General features: G+C 45.2%; 1 protein-coding gene across 2 annotated transcripts in view; it reads left to right on the top strand.

Moving 5' to 3' along the window:
- The window catches only part of LOC144498588 (fatty acyl-CoA reductase 1-like), a 213,299-nt gene that overhangs the window by 51,505 nt on the left and 143,163 nt on the right, over positions 1-18,631 (top strand). For both annotated transcript variants that reach the window (XM_078219925.1, XM_078219924.1), the window contains exon 2: positions 14,167-14,390. In XM_078219925.1, coding sequence (XP_078076051.1) covers positions 14,202-14,390 — 189 coding nt within the window. In that variant the 5' untranslated portion in view covers positions 14,167-14,201. The remainder of the gene's footprint in view (positions 1-14,166; positions 14,391-18,631) is intronic.

Below are 18,631 nucleotides of genomic sequence, written 5' to 3'. Positions count from 1 at the left end.
AGGTATTTGATTCAGAATATCAAGTGGATAAGAAATTTGATTATTTAAACCTCAATATAAAGATAGCAACACCAATGAACCTTGACCGTAAAACACCATCTATGTCTCACGTTCATTTTACTCAGCGATAAATTGGTCTGGATTTTTCAGAATGTTGGTGCTTTTTGAGTACAGTTTACCCAAAGTTAAATATAGTTTTAAGTAAGAATGAGTAGTGGTTTGTACGCTCCCACTTTGCAGTTCCTGTTGCCCTGCCATCAGAACTTTAAGCTGAAGGTGGTATGGTAATGCAATGGTTACGGTGCTGGGCAGTAACCCACTTGGGTACAAGTTCAAATCACAACATGGCACACTGAGAAATTGACTTCAATAAATTTGGTACCAGGCAAACAAAAAAAAAATCATGGAAATCACCAGATTCTCATAAAGATCCTTTAATTCACTAATGTCTTTAGGGAAAGGCGTCTACGGTCCCTACGGTATCAGGCAGACGTGCGACTCCAATCCTACACTTTATGGATTTCTGCGTCCTCTCATTCTTCTATTGTAACTTTTAGGATTTCACCCCATACAATTAGTCACGGAGATGCAGGTTTTCATATCTTGAATTGCCCAGACAGTGGAAGCCTATTTCTGAATTTACCATTAGGTGAGAGGTATATGGGCATCTGCCCATGGCAAGGAAGGAGATATTTTGTTCCTGTTACCTGCTGACAGTGTAGCACTGGTGAAAGAGAGCCACAATTAAAAAGACAATGAAGAGCAAAGGGGGTGAAGCAAGTAGGGACAAAAGAAGTACAAATGATTAGAAGGAGGAATTCAATGTCCATTCATGTATAGATATATACAATATGTACTTGTAGGTCTAACATTTGACAGACGAGGACAATTCTCTATTCTTGGGAGAAGGATTTGAAGGAGAGGATGCTTGTGGTGCATACCGAAAGATTTTTCTTCATAGGAACGGCAAAGTGTGCTGTGTAGAATTCACGGTGAAAGAAACTTAGTATCACTGAAAGGAGAAAAAGAAACGCTTGTATCTGTATAGCACTTTACCAACTGATGTCTCAAAGTGTTTTGTGGCAAATGTAGTACTTTGGGGCGGCATGGTGGTAGTGGTTAGCACTGCTGCCCCACAGTGCCAGGGACCTGAGTTTGATTCTGGCATAGGGTGATTGTCCGTGTGGAGTTTGCACATTCTCCCGGTGTCTGCGTGGACTTGCTCTGGGTGCTCCAGTTTCATCCCACAGTCCAAAGATGTTTGGGTTAGGTTAATTGGCCATGCTAATTTACCCCTTCGTGCCAGGGGGACTGGCAAAGATAATAGGGATAGGGCCTGAGTGGGTTTGTGGTCACTGCAGATTTGAAGGGCCAAATGGCCTTTTCTGCACTGTAGGAAATCTATGATTCTATGCTATGTAGGAAACAAAATGCACACACAAAACTGCAATGTGGAAATGGCTAGATAATATGCTACTGTGATATTGAGTGCGGGATAAGTACTGCTCAGGACGTGGGGGATAACTACCCACCTCTTTGGAACAGTGCCATAAGATCTTTAACATCCACATGAGCAGGAAAATCGGACCACGGTTCAATGTCTCATCTGAAAGACAATGCTTCAAACATTGACAAGACAATGCAGCACTCCGTCGGTACTGCACAAGAGAGTTCATAGAAATCATAGAATCATAGAAACCCTACAGTACAGAAAGAGGCCATTCGGCTCATCGAGTCTGCACCGACTACAATCCCACCCAGGCCCTACTCCCATATCCCTACAGATTTACCCACTAATCCCTCTAACCTACGCATCTCAGGACACTAAGGGCAATTTTTTTTTTAGCATGGCCAATCAACCTAACCCGCACATCTTTGGACTGTGGGAGGAAACCGGGGCACCCGGAGGAAAACCACGCAGACACGAGGAGAATGTGCAAACTCCACACAGACAGTGACCCAAGCCGGGAATCGAACCCAGATCCCTGGAGCTGTGAAGCAGCAGTGCTAACCACTGTGCTACCGTGCCACCCTACATGATAGTCAAGTTAGTCTTGATTTTTGTGCTCAAGCTCCGTAGTGGAACTTCAAGTGGTCATTTAGGTTGCACTCTATTCTCAATTTCCATGCCTTACTGCATTCTGTTTGTCCCACCATCCAGCGGGCAGCTGCACATTCCATATCCAAGAAATGACTCAGTGACATTAATTTACAATCCTTTCATCTACAAGGACACGAGTCTGAGAAACACCACTCGTCAATACAATTTCTCTGATGTTTCCGTTGTCACTGCTGATCTGAAACCAGTCTGGTGCATCTTATGCACTCCAAATAATGAGTTGTTTAATTTTATTAAATTATAAATTATTTTATTGATCTATTTCCACACTTCAGATGTTTATGATAATGGAGCCGTACTAATGAGGTACAGAGCATGACGAGACCTATGTTAATTCTTCTTAATCAATTATTTATCATGTACAGAAATAACACTAAAATGCTTTCCCCTTTACTTTCTTTTTATTGTAAAATCATTATAAAACATTTTTAAATTCCAATTAACTTCTAAAATGAATTAAACATATGTAAAGAAATCTTAAAAGCCCATCTCTCTTTTAGCAACATTGACTTACAAATTAACTGAGAACAGAAAGAACAAACATGGTTATTTATACTTCCCACTTGTTCAACATGATCTCCTCTGGGAAAGTAGCAAAGTTATCGCCTGAAGTTTGTTCTGTGGTGATAATCCGATGACTCAGCCTCCCTTCACCACAGAATTTGATTATACCGCGTGGACTGATGATTCTCTACAAACATTGCCTCCACATTGTCAACATAATTCATCTCTTCTCCCTAAACTGCAATTAGTTTTTCAACAAGATAATCCAATATGATCTGTTAGAATCACAGAATCCTACGGTGCAGAAGGAGGCCATTCGGCCCATAGAGTCTGCACCGACCACAATCCCACCGAGGCCCTTTCCCCATAACCCCATGTATTTACCCTAGCTAGTCCCCCTGATACCAAGGGGTAATTTATCATGGCCAATCCACCTAACCCTCACATCTTTGGACTGTGGGAGGAACCCGGAGCACCCGGAGGAAACCCACACAGACATGGGGAGAACATACAGACTCCGCACAGACAGTGACCCAAGCCGGGAATCGAACCCGGGTCCCTGGCACTGCGAGGCAGCAGTGCTAACCAGTGTGCCACTGTTGTAATAGTGTAACAATTCCTTCATGTCTTGTTCCCATATGTTTTGTTCTGTTGGTCGCTATATGCGAGAGATTCATGACCGGGGGTCTGCACCTTGGCTTACCCTTTCAGACATTGGGGGGGTGATTTTGAGGTTGCACTCTCTATCTGCCGGAATGGTGGCGTGTGCTCAAAATCTGGAAAGTGCGATTTGTGCCAGTGAGTTTCCGAGTTCTGATCTTCCCGGCCCCTCACCAGTGGAGGGATCCTGGTGTTCACCTCCATCTTACAGCCGAGTTGGGCAGCCTGTCAACATCTCGACAGCTCTTGGCCTCGTGATCATTGAAGAAGACTGTTGATTTGAGAGGGGTGCAGGGCGGTGAGGGGGTTTACCCTTCCATGGCTGTGAGTTGGGGGATGGGCTCCAGGGGGCCTGGGAGGGGCGGGGGGGGGGGTGTGCAGCGAGGGGGCTGTCAGCAGCAGTGCCTGTTTACTGCATCACCGAGGTTGGAGGGACATAGGACTGTCATTCTCACACCCCACAGGGATGAGGCGCTGGGTGATCATGGTGGTTCCCACGAGCTTGGTGCCACGAACAGACAGGGTGGAGGCTCATTGGGCGAATGAAGCAAAATTTATTGCCAAACATTCAATACAAAATGCTGACCTAACTACACTAATGCCTATATTCACCCGTGCCCACTCTGTGCCAATGGTTTCTTAATCTTCCTGACCCTACCACTATGCTTAAGTACATCCCCAGGATCCACAGCTGAGGTTGAGGTGGCCTGCTGACTTCCACACCAATTTTCCTAAGGTGATCTCTGGGCGGCTGGGACCTGGAGGGTCTAGGCCTGCTTTTGGGCAGCATGGATGTTTGACTGCTGCCCTCCTCAGTGTTTGGGTCTGGAGGGGTGTCACTCACAAGGAGGGGATTGTCAGATGGGCTGGAGACACCCACAGTCCCCTGGCTGGAGGGCCCCGGGCCATACTCCTACCTCTCCTCTTCTCTTTGGGCTCTGGGGGCTCCTGTGCTCATCCATGGGATAAGAGTGGCAGCTGGAGTGAGATCCAGAAGCACTACCATCTTCTGATGCTGACACTTGTGGATTCCCAGCAGTGCCTGCACCATGCAGTCGAAGCCCAGCACCATGGAGCTCACGTACAGACATGGAAGTCATGAGCTGAGCCATAGTGTGAGCATCTCTGGCCATGGAGTGCTCGTCCTTCATCAAGGTGTCCACTGTGGATGCTAACCTCGCAGTGTTGGCCTCGGTGCACTGTGGTGACGGAACTATCTCCTCGAACAGAAGACAATGGGACTCCTCCAATCGACCTTGCACTCTGAGGAGGGCTGCTGTCACCCTTACTGATACTTGCGACTCTGCCTTTGCAGCCCCAGCAGCTGTGGGTTGACTGGGCCCAGTGACACATCATCGGCCAGGGCCTTAGAGTCCTGGGTTCTGGCATCCCTCTGAGTGCCGGTTCCCTGGGCCAACCCTGGGAAAAAGGAAAAAAAGCATTAGAAACAACCTCAGTAGTTGAATCACTGGATATTCATGTGCATGATTCATGCATTCAAATTTGCGCTTATGGTCCTTTCCCATGACCGTTGTTTAATTTAGATCACAGTAGATCATTTCCTGTGTGCTAATTGTCTACATTTAAGTTGCTAACTCTGCCTCTGTGTCCCAGTATCTGAGTGGCAGTACCACAGACCCAACTAAACTTTATGTAACATGTCCTGTTGCTTTAAGGCTGTGAAGTATCGATGTTATAAGTCAGCAAATTCTAAGGTCTGCTTAAATTGCTGGGGTATACAACGATTGCAGATTGGCTTGTGACCTTTGGCTCCAGGTTAAGGGAAACCAACTTGGCATGACTTCTTTATCTTCTTTATGACTCACTCCTTATGTTAATTAACTTTTGATGGCATTGTTCCGATGAATCAAAAGAGTATAATGAGAAAAGTGTTCCAGGAAGTGAGTATGTTAGTTACAGGATGGCTGCACCGTACACAGAACTTTCAATGTGGATTGGCAGCTGTGACAAATGATAACTATCTCGGTATGTGATGCTGTTTGCACAAGTTACCATGAACCTATGATTTGGCCATAGCATTTTTGATTCAGAATCCTTAGAATGCATTTTCGAATTATAAGTATGATTTTTTTCATTGAAGAGTTTTTATTCAAATACATATCTTGAATGGAAAGTATCGTTTTGAGTAATTAGGTTCAGAGCAACATGTTCAATAACTGGAGATACCATGAGATGGCACAGTGGTTAGCAATGCTGCCTCACAGCGCCAGGGACCCAGGTTCAATTCCGGCCTCAGGTGACAATCTGTGTGGCGTTAACATGTTCTCTGGTGTCTGCGTGGGTTTCCTCCGGATGCTCCCGTTTCCTCCCACAGTCCAAAGATGTGCGGGTTAGGTTGATTGGTCATGCTAAATTGCCCCTTAGTGTCAGGGGAATTAGCAGTGTAAGTTCGTGGGGTTAGGGCCTAGATGGGATTGTTGTTGGTGCAGGCTCGATGGGCCGAATGGCCTCCTTCTGCTCTGCAGGGATTCTGTGATATTGCTGCTGGATCATACACACTATACTGTAAATTATTTGAAGGGGGCGATCTTACTTGCCGTTCATGCCACGCTCCTGCTGCAGCCAAGTCCGAGAATTTGGCAGCCAGCCAAATCTCTGATCACTGTGGCGGGTTGGGAAAATCCCATCAGCATAGAATCCTACAGTGCAGAAGGAGGCTATTCAGCCCATTGAGTCTGCACCGACTACAATTCCCACCCAAGCCCTATCCCCACAACCCCATGCATTTACCGTGGCTATCCCCCCTGACACTAAGGGGCAATTTAGCCTGGCCAATCCCCCTAACCCGCACATCTTTGTGCATGAAGGGTGATAAGATCCCGGCCGAAGAGTTTCAGGGTGTGAAAAATTAAGAACAGCAACAGCATTAGAATTACAGAGTTTGTAAACATTGGTGTTAGTAAGAGAGTGGAAAGGCAGCTGAAATTTGAAGAGTTTGCAATTTCTAAAACTATTAACTGAAGCATACTGCAGAAAATGTTGCTGCATTGATGAAAACTGGTGACCATCTGCAGATTTGTTCAGATGTATTGGGTGAACCTTTTTTATTAGAAAATAGTGGAAACAAGGTTTATCACACAGAAAGGCATGAATGGAAAAAAAAGCTAGAGATGCTGACAACAACATTGGTGTTCAGTAGAAGGGTGAACAATGAGAAATCAGTGAGCGACTCAATGGTGATCATCATGCTATTTGTGTATTTATTTATAACTCCAATAGTCAGGGTTGCTGTCCAGCAGCCCTGACTGAAAAGCACATAAGAATGGATGTTGAAGGAGGGCAGTACCAGGTTTGGCTGCCAACACTCCATTTCGGGTTAATATGTAAAGGATAACCACTTGGGCAAAACACTGGAGGGCATTTGGCACTTTGAACTGAAAGCTAACAGGTAATCAAAACTTTCAGGAGATGAAAAGGAGCAAAAATTGTTTAAAACAATTGTGCTTTTAAATATTATGGGGGCGATCTTACCAAAAACATTCTAGGTGCCAAACGAGCATGAAAACAGGAGAGAATCATGCTGATTTTTTTGGGTGAGTTCCCAAAAGAAATTGTACAGCAGTTAGAACAAAAATAGCTCAGATGTGATTCACACCAGTAGGGGGAGTGAGTGGCACCTATTCTCTCTGGGAAGCTGGCTGCTGAGCTCTAGGGGTACCATTGCGCATGCACCCCGAACTCCCAGTGCATTGTGTACACAGTGGACTGGGCGATCTCCTGTCATTCTACCCCACCCCACTCCATCAGACTTTTATGAGTGCAACACTGATTTCACTAGCAATTCAGTGCCGGTAACATCGCGAGAGGTGTAAAAACCAGGAGCAAACCTGATTTTTCACCTCTTGTCTGATCTTACCAGCTTGCCACGCCAATTGACAGTGGGACAAGCCAGTAAGATCAGCGTCTATGACTCTGGGTCCGTACTCGATGGAGTTTGGAAGGATGAGGGGGGGGTAGAGTCATAGAGATTTACAGCATGGAAACAGGTCCTTCGGCCCAACTTGTTCATGCCGCCTTTTTAAAAAATGATTAAGCTAGCCCCAATTGCCCGCGTTTGGCCCATTTCCCTCTATTGCCATCTTACCCATGTAACTGTCTAAACACTTTTTAAAAGACAAAATTGTACCCGGCTCTGCTACTCATTGGATCTCATTAAAACTTAGAAAATACTGAAAAGCCTGGATAGAGTGGATGTGGAGAAAATGTTTCCATTAGTAGGAGAGACCAGGATCCAAGGGCACAGCCTCAGAGTAAAAGGAGACCCTTTAGAACTGAGATGACGAGGAACTTCTTCAGCTAGAGGGTGGTGAATCTGTGGAAGTCATTGCCACAGAAGGCTGTGGAGGTCAGTTCATTGCGTGTATTGAATGGATGTTGAAGGAGGGCAGTACCAGATAGATAGGTTCTTGATTGGTAAGGGGATCAAAGGTTATGGGGAAAAGGACGAGAGAATGGGGTTGAGAAACGTATCAGCCATGATCGAATGGTGGAGCAAACTCGATGGGCTGAATGGCCTAATTCTGCTCCTATATCTTATGGTCTTAATTTAAAATAAAAGTAAATGCTGTAACATGCCTTACAGAAACCAGCATAACTGTAAGCTGGAAAAGGGTTTGAGAACCTATCCACAATGGAGGGAGGGAGATTTCCCCTAAGCTGTTCTCGCGCACCTCCTAGTGTTGGTGCTGATGGAGGTCTGGGGGTGAGTCACTTGTCGGTTCCCCTCGCTTTTCTTGTCATCTCAAAGAAGATAAGAAGCAAAAACAATAAACATCTTCATTTTTTAAAAGAACTCACTAACATCCTTTGCATTGCACTTAAGTGACATTAGTGGCATGTTTGAATGTTCAGTTTAACATACAGCACAACACAAAAATTGGTATTATTTTTGTGAAATGTATAATCCTCCAGTAGAGAATGGCTGACTGTTTTACATTTTGAATTCTTGTGATTATTTCATCCGCATCATCCCTGCTCAGGGGATTGGGCTGCCTCTGTTGTGGGAATAAGCAGCATGACTTTACTCTCTGCTTCGAACAAATCAAGCGGTTTCCATAGCCACAGCATTTGCATACTCTCACTGGCATGTTTAGGGACTGCTCAGCAATGCCAAGCATGCCAGCCTTCAAATGTAAACCTGCTATGAATTATTGTAATCAAGCTGCGTTGTAATTCAGGACAGACAGCTGACTCTAAGTATCAGCATGCTGGGTTCTATAAATGCTTCGTGGGCAGTCCTTGCTGGGCTGATCTTCAGCTAAGCTTACTCTGTACAGACTCTGCTATTCACTGTGCACTTGAACAGTTAAAACAGGAGGTTAGAGATGGGAATAAAACTGCTAACGTATGTGCCAAAACATCAGATTCTAAATATGTCCATTAAGCTGCTTCATTGTTGGTTCTGGTTGTCCAGTGTTTCTTGGAACATTATTGATTATTAATTGTTCTTTCCGAGTTCTTCAGGGATGTTGCCTTTGTCATTAATCTTGTTTTTAGCTGACTGCTGAAATACTCATCGATTTGTTCCTGTTTGTAGAAACACAGTGAAAATATCAGTGTGTGAAGAGATAGTGTAGCAGGTGCCACATGGAGAGCAGTCTGTCCAAACCTTGGCATTAAACTGGTGAGCTTAAGCTAACAACAAAAGGTGATCAGCTGATCTCTTTTTTAAAAAATTCATTTGTGGGACATGGGCGTCACTGGCTGGGCCAGCATTTATTGCCCATCTCTTGTCGCCCTTGAACTGAATGGTTTGCGAGACCATTTCAGAGGGCAGTTAAGAGTCAACCACATTGCAATGGCTCTGGAGCACATGTAGGCCAGACCAGATAAAGGTGGCAGATTTCCTTCCCTAAAGGACATTAGTGAACCAGATGGGTTTTTCCGATAATGGTTTCATGGTCATCAGTAGATTCTTAATTCCAGATATTTTTTGCTGAATTCAAATTCCACCATCTGCTGTGGCGAGATTCGAACCTGGGTCCCCAGAGCATTAGCTGAGTTTCTAGATTAATAATCCAGTGATATTACCACTAGGCCATCGCCTTCCCTAAATATTTACAAAATATCTTACAAATACTACTCATTAAAATGTTAAAAGCATAATCTTGGCATCTTTCCCATGTTAGTTGTTATCCGATTCAACAGATAAGAATCAACAAACCATGACTACTGTAAAGAAGGTCTCACACTTCCTCCATTAATACTTAGCAGGAAGAAATGCATCATTGTTACTGCATCGCTCACTGGTCTGAAAACGTAAATCAACCGATGATCTTTGTAAAAGCAAAAAAAGTGCAGATGTTGGAAATCCGAAATAAAGACGGAAAGTGCTGGAAAGATGCAGCAGGTCGGGCAGCATCAGTGGAGAGAGAAACAGTCAGTGTTTCGGGCCTGTATGGCACTGAATCAAGGTCCTGGAGCCCAGATGCAGTATTCAGTTCTGAAGAAGAGTCACATAGATCAAAATGTTAACTCTTTTTCTCTCTCCACGGATGCTGCCAGACCTGTTGAGTCTTTACAGCATTTTCTGTTTTATCAGTGACTTTTGTAACCCTATTGAAAAATACCAATGTTAATGAACGACTTTAAAAGTCTGATGACATGAAATTCAGATCTGTAGCGCCACTGGTACAGCACAATTCCCACGTTCAGGAAGGGCACTCGAGTGGGTGTCCCATGCATGTGGTGGAAGTGGCTGAATTGGTGCAGTCATTACATCACACAACCCCAGGGACCGATATGAAGGGGGATCTCATAGAGACTTATAAAATTCTAACAGGACTAGATGGGGGAGGATGTTCGCAATAGTGGGTGTATCCAGAACCAGGGGTCACAGTCTGAGGATCCATTTAGGATGGAGATGAGGAGATATTTCTTCACCCAAAGAGTGATGAGCCTGTGGAACCATTACCACAGGAAATAGTTGATGCCAAAGCATTGCATGTATTCAAGAGGTGGCTAGATATAGCACTTGGGGGCGAATGGAATCAAAGGTTATGAGAAAGCAGGACTAAGCTATTGAGTTGGACGATCAGCCATGATCGTGATGAATGACGGAGCAGGCTGGAAGGGTCAAATGGCTTCCTCCTGCTCCTATCTTCTATGTTTCTATGATATGATCCTGTGTTTCCACATTTGAACCATGCAGGCCCATTCAACAATTCCCACATCACTCACCAAAGAATATGTATTCCATTGCAAGAGACCCCAGCACTAATATCTCTGAAAACTTGCACGTAAGGTAGCGTGAGGAACTTCTGCGATTGCAAATTCTCTGGAAGTACTCAGTGTTTTTGAAGGTATCATGCTGACTTCCTAAATTTTGCAAGGACTGTTACTTCATCCTCACAGGGTGGACAGAGAATTAGGCAATTCGTCTACATAAAGGCTGCAACAGTCATGGGATTTGCAGTTGCAGTGTCTCCAGATCTGTCTGATGATGTGGCTCGAAGCAGGGGTTGCAGGAAGAGGATGCTATGTGTTGCACTCTGCCAAACTGGAGTCAAACTCCTTGCATCTTTGCGGTGACAGGAGGCTGCCTGGCTGACTGTACACCACCCCTCAAAGCCTACATCTGAGTCTTCATGATGATATGCAGCTAAATGACTGGAAGTGTATGGAGGAACTGTGAGGTGATTCTGGGGACACCAGTGTCTGGATCTTAGGTCGGAGACTTGAGTACCAAGACTAGTGCTGGGTGGGTAATGAGCTGCGATACATTAAGCAGTGCCAATGGCTGGTGGAGTGATTGGTAGGTGATGTCATGTGAGGATTTCACCACCCACATATGGTCATTAGATCTCTTGTGGTACTGTATCTAAGTCCTCAAACCCAGGAGTCGGGAATTGATCTCACTGACCATGTACTCTCAAATACTACTGAGGGGGTTCCTTGCCTGTCCCTCTGTGGAACAGTGGCATCCCTCCTCCTGTCCTCCTCCAATACTAAGGCCACCCATGCGACATCTATGGATCTGGAGTCCACTATGAGGCCCAGTGTTCTCTTTTTTCTTGTTTACAATTGCAGGAGTGGCATTCAGCAGCAACCCCATGTGATTCAGTGCAACTTCCTTTTAAGAGGAACAGGCTGCGTTTAAGAACACAAGACTGACTGACTAAGGGGCGGCATGGTGGCACAGTAGTTAGCACTGCTGCCTCACAGCGTCAGGGACCGGGTTCAATCCTGTTCTCGGGTCACTGTACGGAGTTTGCACATTCTCCCTGTGCCTGCATGGGTTTTCTCTGGATGTTCCGGTTTCCGCCCACAGTCCAAAGATGTGCGGGTTAGGTTGATTGGCCATGCTAAAATTAACCACAGTGTCAGGGGGATTAGCAGGGTAAATCTGAGAGGTTATGCGAATAGGGCCTGGATGGGATTGTGGTCAGTGCAGACTTGATGGGCTGAATGGCCTCCTTCTGCACTGTAGGGATTTTATGACTGCTCCTCTGCTGTTTGGGTAAACTGTTTGGCTTCCTGCTGAATGCAGTGACAGCCAGAAGGGTGTGAGATGCTTGGTCCAACTTTACTATTAGATAAACACAGTGGCAGCACCAAATTTACCTGCTGCCTACCTCCACCTGAACGGGCACAGGTGAGTCATGAGCCTCCTATCGGAATAATGGTGCCAACCATTTTATTTAGCTTTGAATGTTCGGTAGGTTCCTGACAGCAGTGATCCATAAACTTTCTCCATTCACAAGAGATGCATCTATCATTATTTAAATGAATGCTGTAAAATACTTGATGGGTGGAAGCAAAATACTGTCAAATGGCAAACTGCACTAACCAAAATGCTCCCTCCATCTGGCCTACTCTGGAAGCACTGCAGCTATTGGTCTATTGTAGTATTGGAAAGGTTAGATACTTCACTCCTTAATGCTCCTCGTATACGCTTCAAATTAACAAACAGTATTTGTATCTATTTGTCTGCAGTGGCAGCTTCACTAACTGACACTAATAGACAATTGAAAGATTCTGCGAGCTTGGGAAGAACTTCTAAATGTCAAAGTGTGGATTAAAAATCAGACTCATTACATTAGGATGGTTTGCCCAATGAATAGCAGCAACTTGCAAACATTAAAATACTGTCTATGTCAATAATACAGATTGATAAAACAAAGCGGGAAACAGCTGTACTGTGAATAGCAGTGCAGAATCTCTGATCGATAAACAATAGGTCGCTCTTTTTCAGATAAAGTTAGTTAAAATGTCTTGACATTTCACCGATATCCGTTATTCTAAATAATGAATACAGGGTTCATTATTGTGGACAGAAACCTTTTTTGTCAGTAATTTTGAATGCTACTGAGTTTACATAACAGCAGGTGCAATTTTACCAGCTTGCCATGCTGGTCGAACAGGGTGGCGAGCCGGCAAGGTAGCGTGTGAGGCCAAAAATCCGATATGTGCCCAGTGCGAATCAGATTGCTATCCTCCCTGCCACTTTTTACCAGCGAGTGTGGCTTCACACCAGGAAAGGATGCGAAGCCCAATAGCATAGAATTGCTTGCATTTAAATGTAGTTAGTGATTCTGGCACAGCTGCTTCCGTCCTCATGTCTGCTTTGCCCCTCGCTGGCGAGATTTCACACCAGCGAGAATCACTACTGCTCTGCAGTAGCGGAGACCGGGCGTCATGGCCACGCTGGGAGGATTGGAGGCCATTGAAGTCACCGGGTGGTCGGGGGCATGGCCCACTGAGCACCTTGGCAGTGCCCACCTGGCTCCCTGGCAGTGCCCAGTTGGGCATTATAAGTGTGCTAGAGGCAGTGCCAAATGGTGTGGCCTGAGTGGGCCATGACAGGGGAGCTGTATGCACAATGACGGGGGTCTTATGCAGGGTTGGAAGCTCTGCAAGAGGGGGTGATTGGCAAGTGGGGAACTCTGCAGGGGGAGAGCTCTGCAAGGGTTAGGCCAGCAAGGGGGAGAGTTGTGGGCCATGGAGGGGGTCTTGAAAGGTGGGGGGGGGTGCATATAAAGGGTCTGCCAGGGACTCATTGGGAGGATCCCGACGACCTGAGTTGGTGTAGGAGGTAGCAATGCTGCTAATGTTTGCCGCGGGTGAGGTGGGGGGGGGTGCTCTGATGTCCGTGGGGGGGCCTCCAATATCTGTGGGGAGGTGGGAGGAGGTCTCCCTCTTTGCTATCAGATCAGGATGCCCTTGGCAATAGCGCCTGAACGCTCTCAAGCTGGCTTCCCCAGTGTGCATCAAATAAAATGACGAGTGCTGGAATATTGCAATGCTAAATTTGTTGAAGAGATCCACATGCAGAACTCCCCATTTTCTCACTATTATGACGAGATGTTTTGGAAAAATTCTGCCCCACATCTGCCTGTCAGTTCTTGCCTTTTAGCTTACATTATGGTGAATTATTTTGATTCATAATTGCATATTCCGGTTATTATGGAATAACTCCATAAGTTAATTAATGTCATAAAGCTTGGTGCTAGTACTCTTATTGGTAATCACTTGGTTGCCTCTTATTGCTGTTTGTTTTAATGCAACAGAGAAGTAGAAATTTCGTGAACTTAACGGCTTGAATTTTTATTTTGGTGACACCATAACTTGGGCACAACACCCAGAGCTCAGTATTTCCAGTGTGTGCATCTAGGTTCCTGCGCTAACACTTCTCAATAAACCTGCCCACCACCCCTGGGCTTTTGAACTGCTGCACTGCCTGTGAACCATTGATCAGACTTTCACACAAGTGTCAAAACAACAGAGGATGAAGGAACTGAACTAAGGAAGGAAACTATTTTTTGACTGACTGAAACCCCCCCAAGAAAGAAACACAACTGAAAGCTATACAGATGGTATATGTGTTACGTTATACTCATGTTGTTAATATCTTTTCAATCAAGGAATACTGCGAGAGGGAGAATAAAGGTTTGCCAAGATGTCATCGATCGCTGCATATTATGCAGGCAAAAATGTGCTCATCACAGGAGCCACTGGCTTCATGGGCAAAGTACTTGTGGAGAAGCTGCTGCGGTCCTGCCCTGAGGTGAAAGTCATCTACATATTGGTGAGGCCTAAAGCTGGACAGTCGATGCAGGCAAGAGTCGCAGATATGATGAAATGCAAGGTACAGTAATACAAAAGCCCCTTGGAAAAAGGCATCTGGGAAGTTCTGTGAGTTGATTCTGTTTCTTGATCTACATGCCATTTTGCCAGGGTTGCCATCACAACCGAGTGAGAATGTTGTAGATCTGGGTGTTGATCTTCATTGCTACTGAAACATTGGGCAGAATTTAGCTCCCCCACCGCTAGGTTTGCAGCCAGGGGATGGCTGTAAAAGGTCTCAAATTACCTTCCCACTGAGTTCCTGCTGGCCCAGACCTCTCTGCAATTTTATGCTGGAACAGGCAAAGCCTTGGTCAGTTTGCCCACCCCATATCCTCTAATTAGGCTCTCAAGTGGCTAATAATTAATCATTTAAGGGCTGTTTCTCCTCAAGCCTCAATTTTTACACTAGCTGAGGGAGCTTAAGGACAGGGGGAAGCTTGAAAAGTAACTCTGTTCAGGCCATGAGTGGGGCGCTGGGATGAGGGGCCACCTTCATCTGACACCTCCTTTTGACATCGGGTGCCGCTCCCGAAGGGATTGTCCTGATCTCTCCTCCAACATCCCCACTCCCTGGTCTAATCTCTCCACCCTGTCCTGAGACTCCCAAAATGTGTCTGGTCCTGGAATCCTGGGACTCGGGCTGTGGGGATTGTCCGCAGTCCCAGTCTTGTCCACTGCAGTTTCTGGCATTGCCAATCTGACTGAGGTGGGACTTCCTCCCCGAGTGAGGGGTTGGAGTCTTCCCTCCAGCCGATTAACACCCATTGGAGCATTATTTGGCCGTGGGACAAGCAGTATCAGCGGGAATATGTTCTCCACTGATGCCTCAGATAGTGGGCTGAAAATTCTCGCCATCTTAAAAATCCTCCTAAGAATTTCTTTAAAATCTAGAAACTTCCCTGGATAACCAGCGCAGCAACTTGTAAACACAGAGTGGGAGCTGACTTTCTGGGGATTGAGAGTGTCTGGAACTCCCAAAACACATTTGTTTACACAAATGATTAAGCACGGCCAGCTGTATACTACATATTTGGTGCCGAGAGGAAAGAAGAGTTCGGAAGAAGAACATTTCAACAGTTTAGTCTCCAGCTATCAAACATTTCCTGTTTGTTTCCCATTGGATACCTTGCCTACTTCATTTGCTTTTCCAAACGCTACTCCATAATTGATTCCCCTCCAATGTCCTCTCCCTCACACAAAAGACATGCAAAGTCTGCCTTCATTATATTACCTGAGTGGCATGGCTCATTTAAGGAACTGCTTAAAAAGCTTGTGGTAATATGCAGCCTCTTAAAACTCTATTTTTAATATTATAATAGATTGTACGGAGTGGTAAGATGCCTAAAAGAACAGCTGATAAACTGTGGCACACCTTGCAGAGATAGGATGTTCTTCCCCATGTATTTCTGTTCATCTGCTCATTCATATTATTCATTTACCCATTCATAAGTATCAAACCTGTGTGAAATGCCAAGGATACAATTAAAGTTGAAAAGAGGAGGAAACAGTAATTGGATGAAACCAGCTTTGGAATTTCAAAACCTGATGAGTGTAAGAAGATTATGTCGCTGAATTTTCTCCCAATTTTCTGCCCTAACTTCAGAGGAAGTATGATGCATAAGATGCTTCCTTGTGTAAATGGGAATTCCACCAACCACCTGGTTTAGGCTCCAGAAACGACGACGACACTTTCAGTCCTTTTGACTCTGCAAAGTCTTCCTTACTAACTTCTGGGGACTTGTGCCAAAATTGGAAGAGTTGTCTCACAGACTAGACAAACAACAGTCAACCAGCACCATATACCCTATGTCCCCCACACCACCATCCCTGGGTATGTCCTGTCCCACTGGCACAATGGTATACAATAAGCTTTCGGAGCACAGCTCCTTCGTCAGATGGACGAAGGAGCTGTCCATCTGACGAAGGAGCTGTGCTCCGAAAGCTTATGGTATTTGCTACCAAATAAACCTGTTGGACTTTAACCTGGTGTTGTGAGACTTCTTACTGTGCTGACCACAATGGTATACAGTCAGGAGGGAATTGCCCTTGGAGTCCTCAGCATTGACTCCAGACCACATGACATCTCATGGCATCATACTCCATATTCCTTGCAATAATTGCCAACAATCCATTTGCCTTCTTAATTACTTGCAGTAATTTTGTGATTCACGTACGAGGACTCCTAAATCTCTCTGCATCACAGCGTTCTGCATTCTTCCTCCATTTAAATCATATTCTGCTTCTCTTCTTCTCAGCAAAGTGGACAACCTCCACGTCATATTCCATCTGCCAATATTTTTACACACTCACCTAACCCATCTATATCCTTTTGCTGACTCGCTGTGCCCTCCTCACAACTTGCTTTCCTGCTGATCTTTGTACGATCGGCAAACATGGTTACAATACACTCAGTCCCTTCATCCAAGTCATTAATACAGATTGTAAATAGTTGAGGCCCCAGCACTGATTCTATTCCTATGGCAAGCCACTAATTACAGTTTGCCCATCCCATTTATCCCAACTCTGTTTCCTGGTAGTTAGTCACACTTCCACCTATGCTAATATATTACCCCCAACACCTTGAGCTCTCATTGTGTATAGTTACGTGGCACCTTATTGAATGCCTGGTGGAAGTACGAACACACTAAAGCTATTATAGAATCATACAATCCCTGCAGGGCAGAAGGAGACCATTTGGCCCTTCGAGCCTGCACCAACAACAATCCCACCCAGGCCCTATCTCCGTAACCCCACATGTTAACCCTGCTAATCCCCCTGACGCTAAGGGGCAATTTAATACGGCCAATCAACCTAATCTTTGGACTTTGGGGAGGAAGCCAGAACATGCGGAGGAAACCCACGCCGACACGAGGAGAACGTGCAAACTCTACACAGGCAGTCACCCAAGGCTGGAAGTGAACCCGGGTCCCTGGCGCTGTGAGGCAGCAAGGCTAACTACTGTGCCACAATGGCAATGAATGCATCTACTATCCCTGTTCCGATGGCACAGTGACTGAAACTCAGGGTCAAGAGATTTTGCAACTCCTGAGGGAGAAAAAAAATCAGAGCAGGAGATGATCTAATTTAGAATTCAAGTTGGAGGATAAGTTGTGTAGGTTGGGGAATTTGCTGTTTAGGAGAAATAACTATTAAGTTCAGATGTTGTACTATTAAAAAAGGCTGGACTGGAACTGAACAAAGAATCAACTATTGTGCAGGAATGTTTTTGTTTTATCTTGTCCATGAACGTGAGTAACTTTAATGAGCTTAACTAAATCTAAGAATGCTTTCAACGGATTGGATGAAGTAGTGCATTATAATTTATTACGTCAATAACTCAGATACTTTGTGTAAAATTTTAAGTGGCCTAAGTTGGGGCAAACACATTGCAATATTTTCTCTCCTATTAAAGCAAAATGCTGGAGATCTGAGATAAAAATGGAAAATGCTGGAAAAGCCAGCAGATCTAGCAGCATCTGCGGAGAGAGAAACACAGTTAACAGCTGGGATATTCCAGCCCCCCTGCAGAGGGTCCACCCATGGTGGAGGCTGCCCACCATTGGCTTCTGGTGGAATCTGCAGGTCCTGCCGAAGTCCGTGCCAATTTGCTTGGCTCGCCTGTCCCACCACTGGGGAACCTGCGGCAGGGGCCGACTTTGGCGGGACTGGAAGACCCTGGCCAGTGGGAAGAGCCAGAAAATCCCGCCCAATGTTTTGAGTCCAATGTCAATCTTCTTCGGAATGGTACAGTATTTTCTCTGACCTGGAGACTGGTTTTCAGAACAGCTCAGGGTTTTGCAAGTCGTAAAGCTATCCCTGATTGTTACTCTGTTCTTTTTAATATTGTTATTGTTTTCCGAGAAACCTTACTGAGACACGTAGTTACAAATGGTGAAAGAAAACCAATAAGTTAGATTGGCAAACCCTCCTTGGGGTACTGGAATGCTGAAAGTTGAGGAAATTTATCCCAGCATGGGTTACTGCTGCTAGGTAAGGAGGAAGAAAATGAAAATATCCAAATTAGAAAATAAAACATCAGGGTGCGGCGAAAAGTGTTAACATGGTGAAAGTGCTGACCTGTCTGTGAACTCTCATTATGCAAATAGCAGTCGGCTAGCGCTGGTAAAATACACTCTTGTGATGCGCCCCAGTTTCCATCAGAAACTGAGTCCAGGTGTGAATTGGCAATGGTTCAATAGTATTGAACCGGGGCGGCACGGTAGCACAGTGGTTAGCACTGCTGCTTCACAGCTCCAGGGA

The sequence above is a fragment of the Mustelus asterias genome, chromosome 9 (genome assembly GCF_964213995.1).
Source record: "Mustelus asterias chromosome 9, sMusAst1.hap1.1, whole genome shotgun sequence".
NCBI classification, from domain to species: Eukaryota; Metazoa; Chordata; class Chondrichthyes; order Carcharhiniformes; family Triakidae; genus Mustelus; species Mustelus asterias.
Note: the sequence above shows the minus strand (reverse complement) of the source record. Positions and strands in the feature narration are given on the sequence as shown.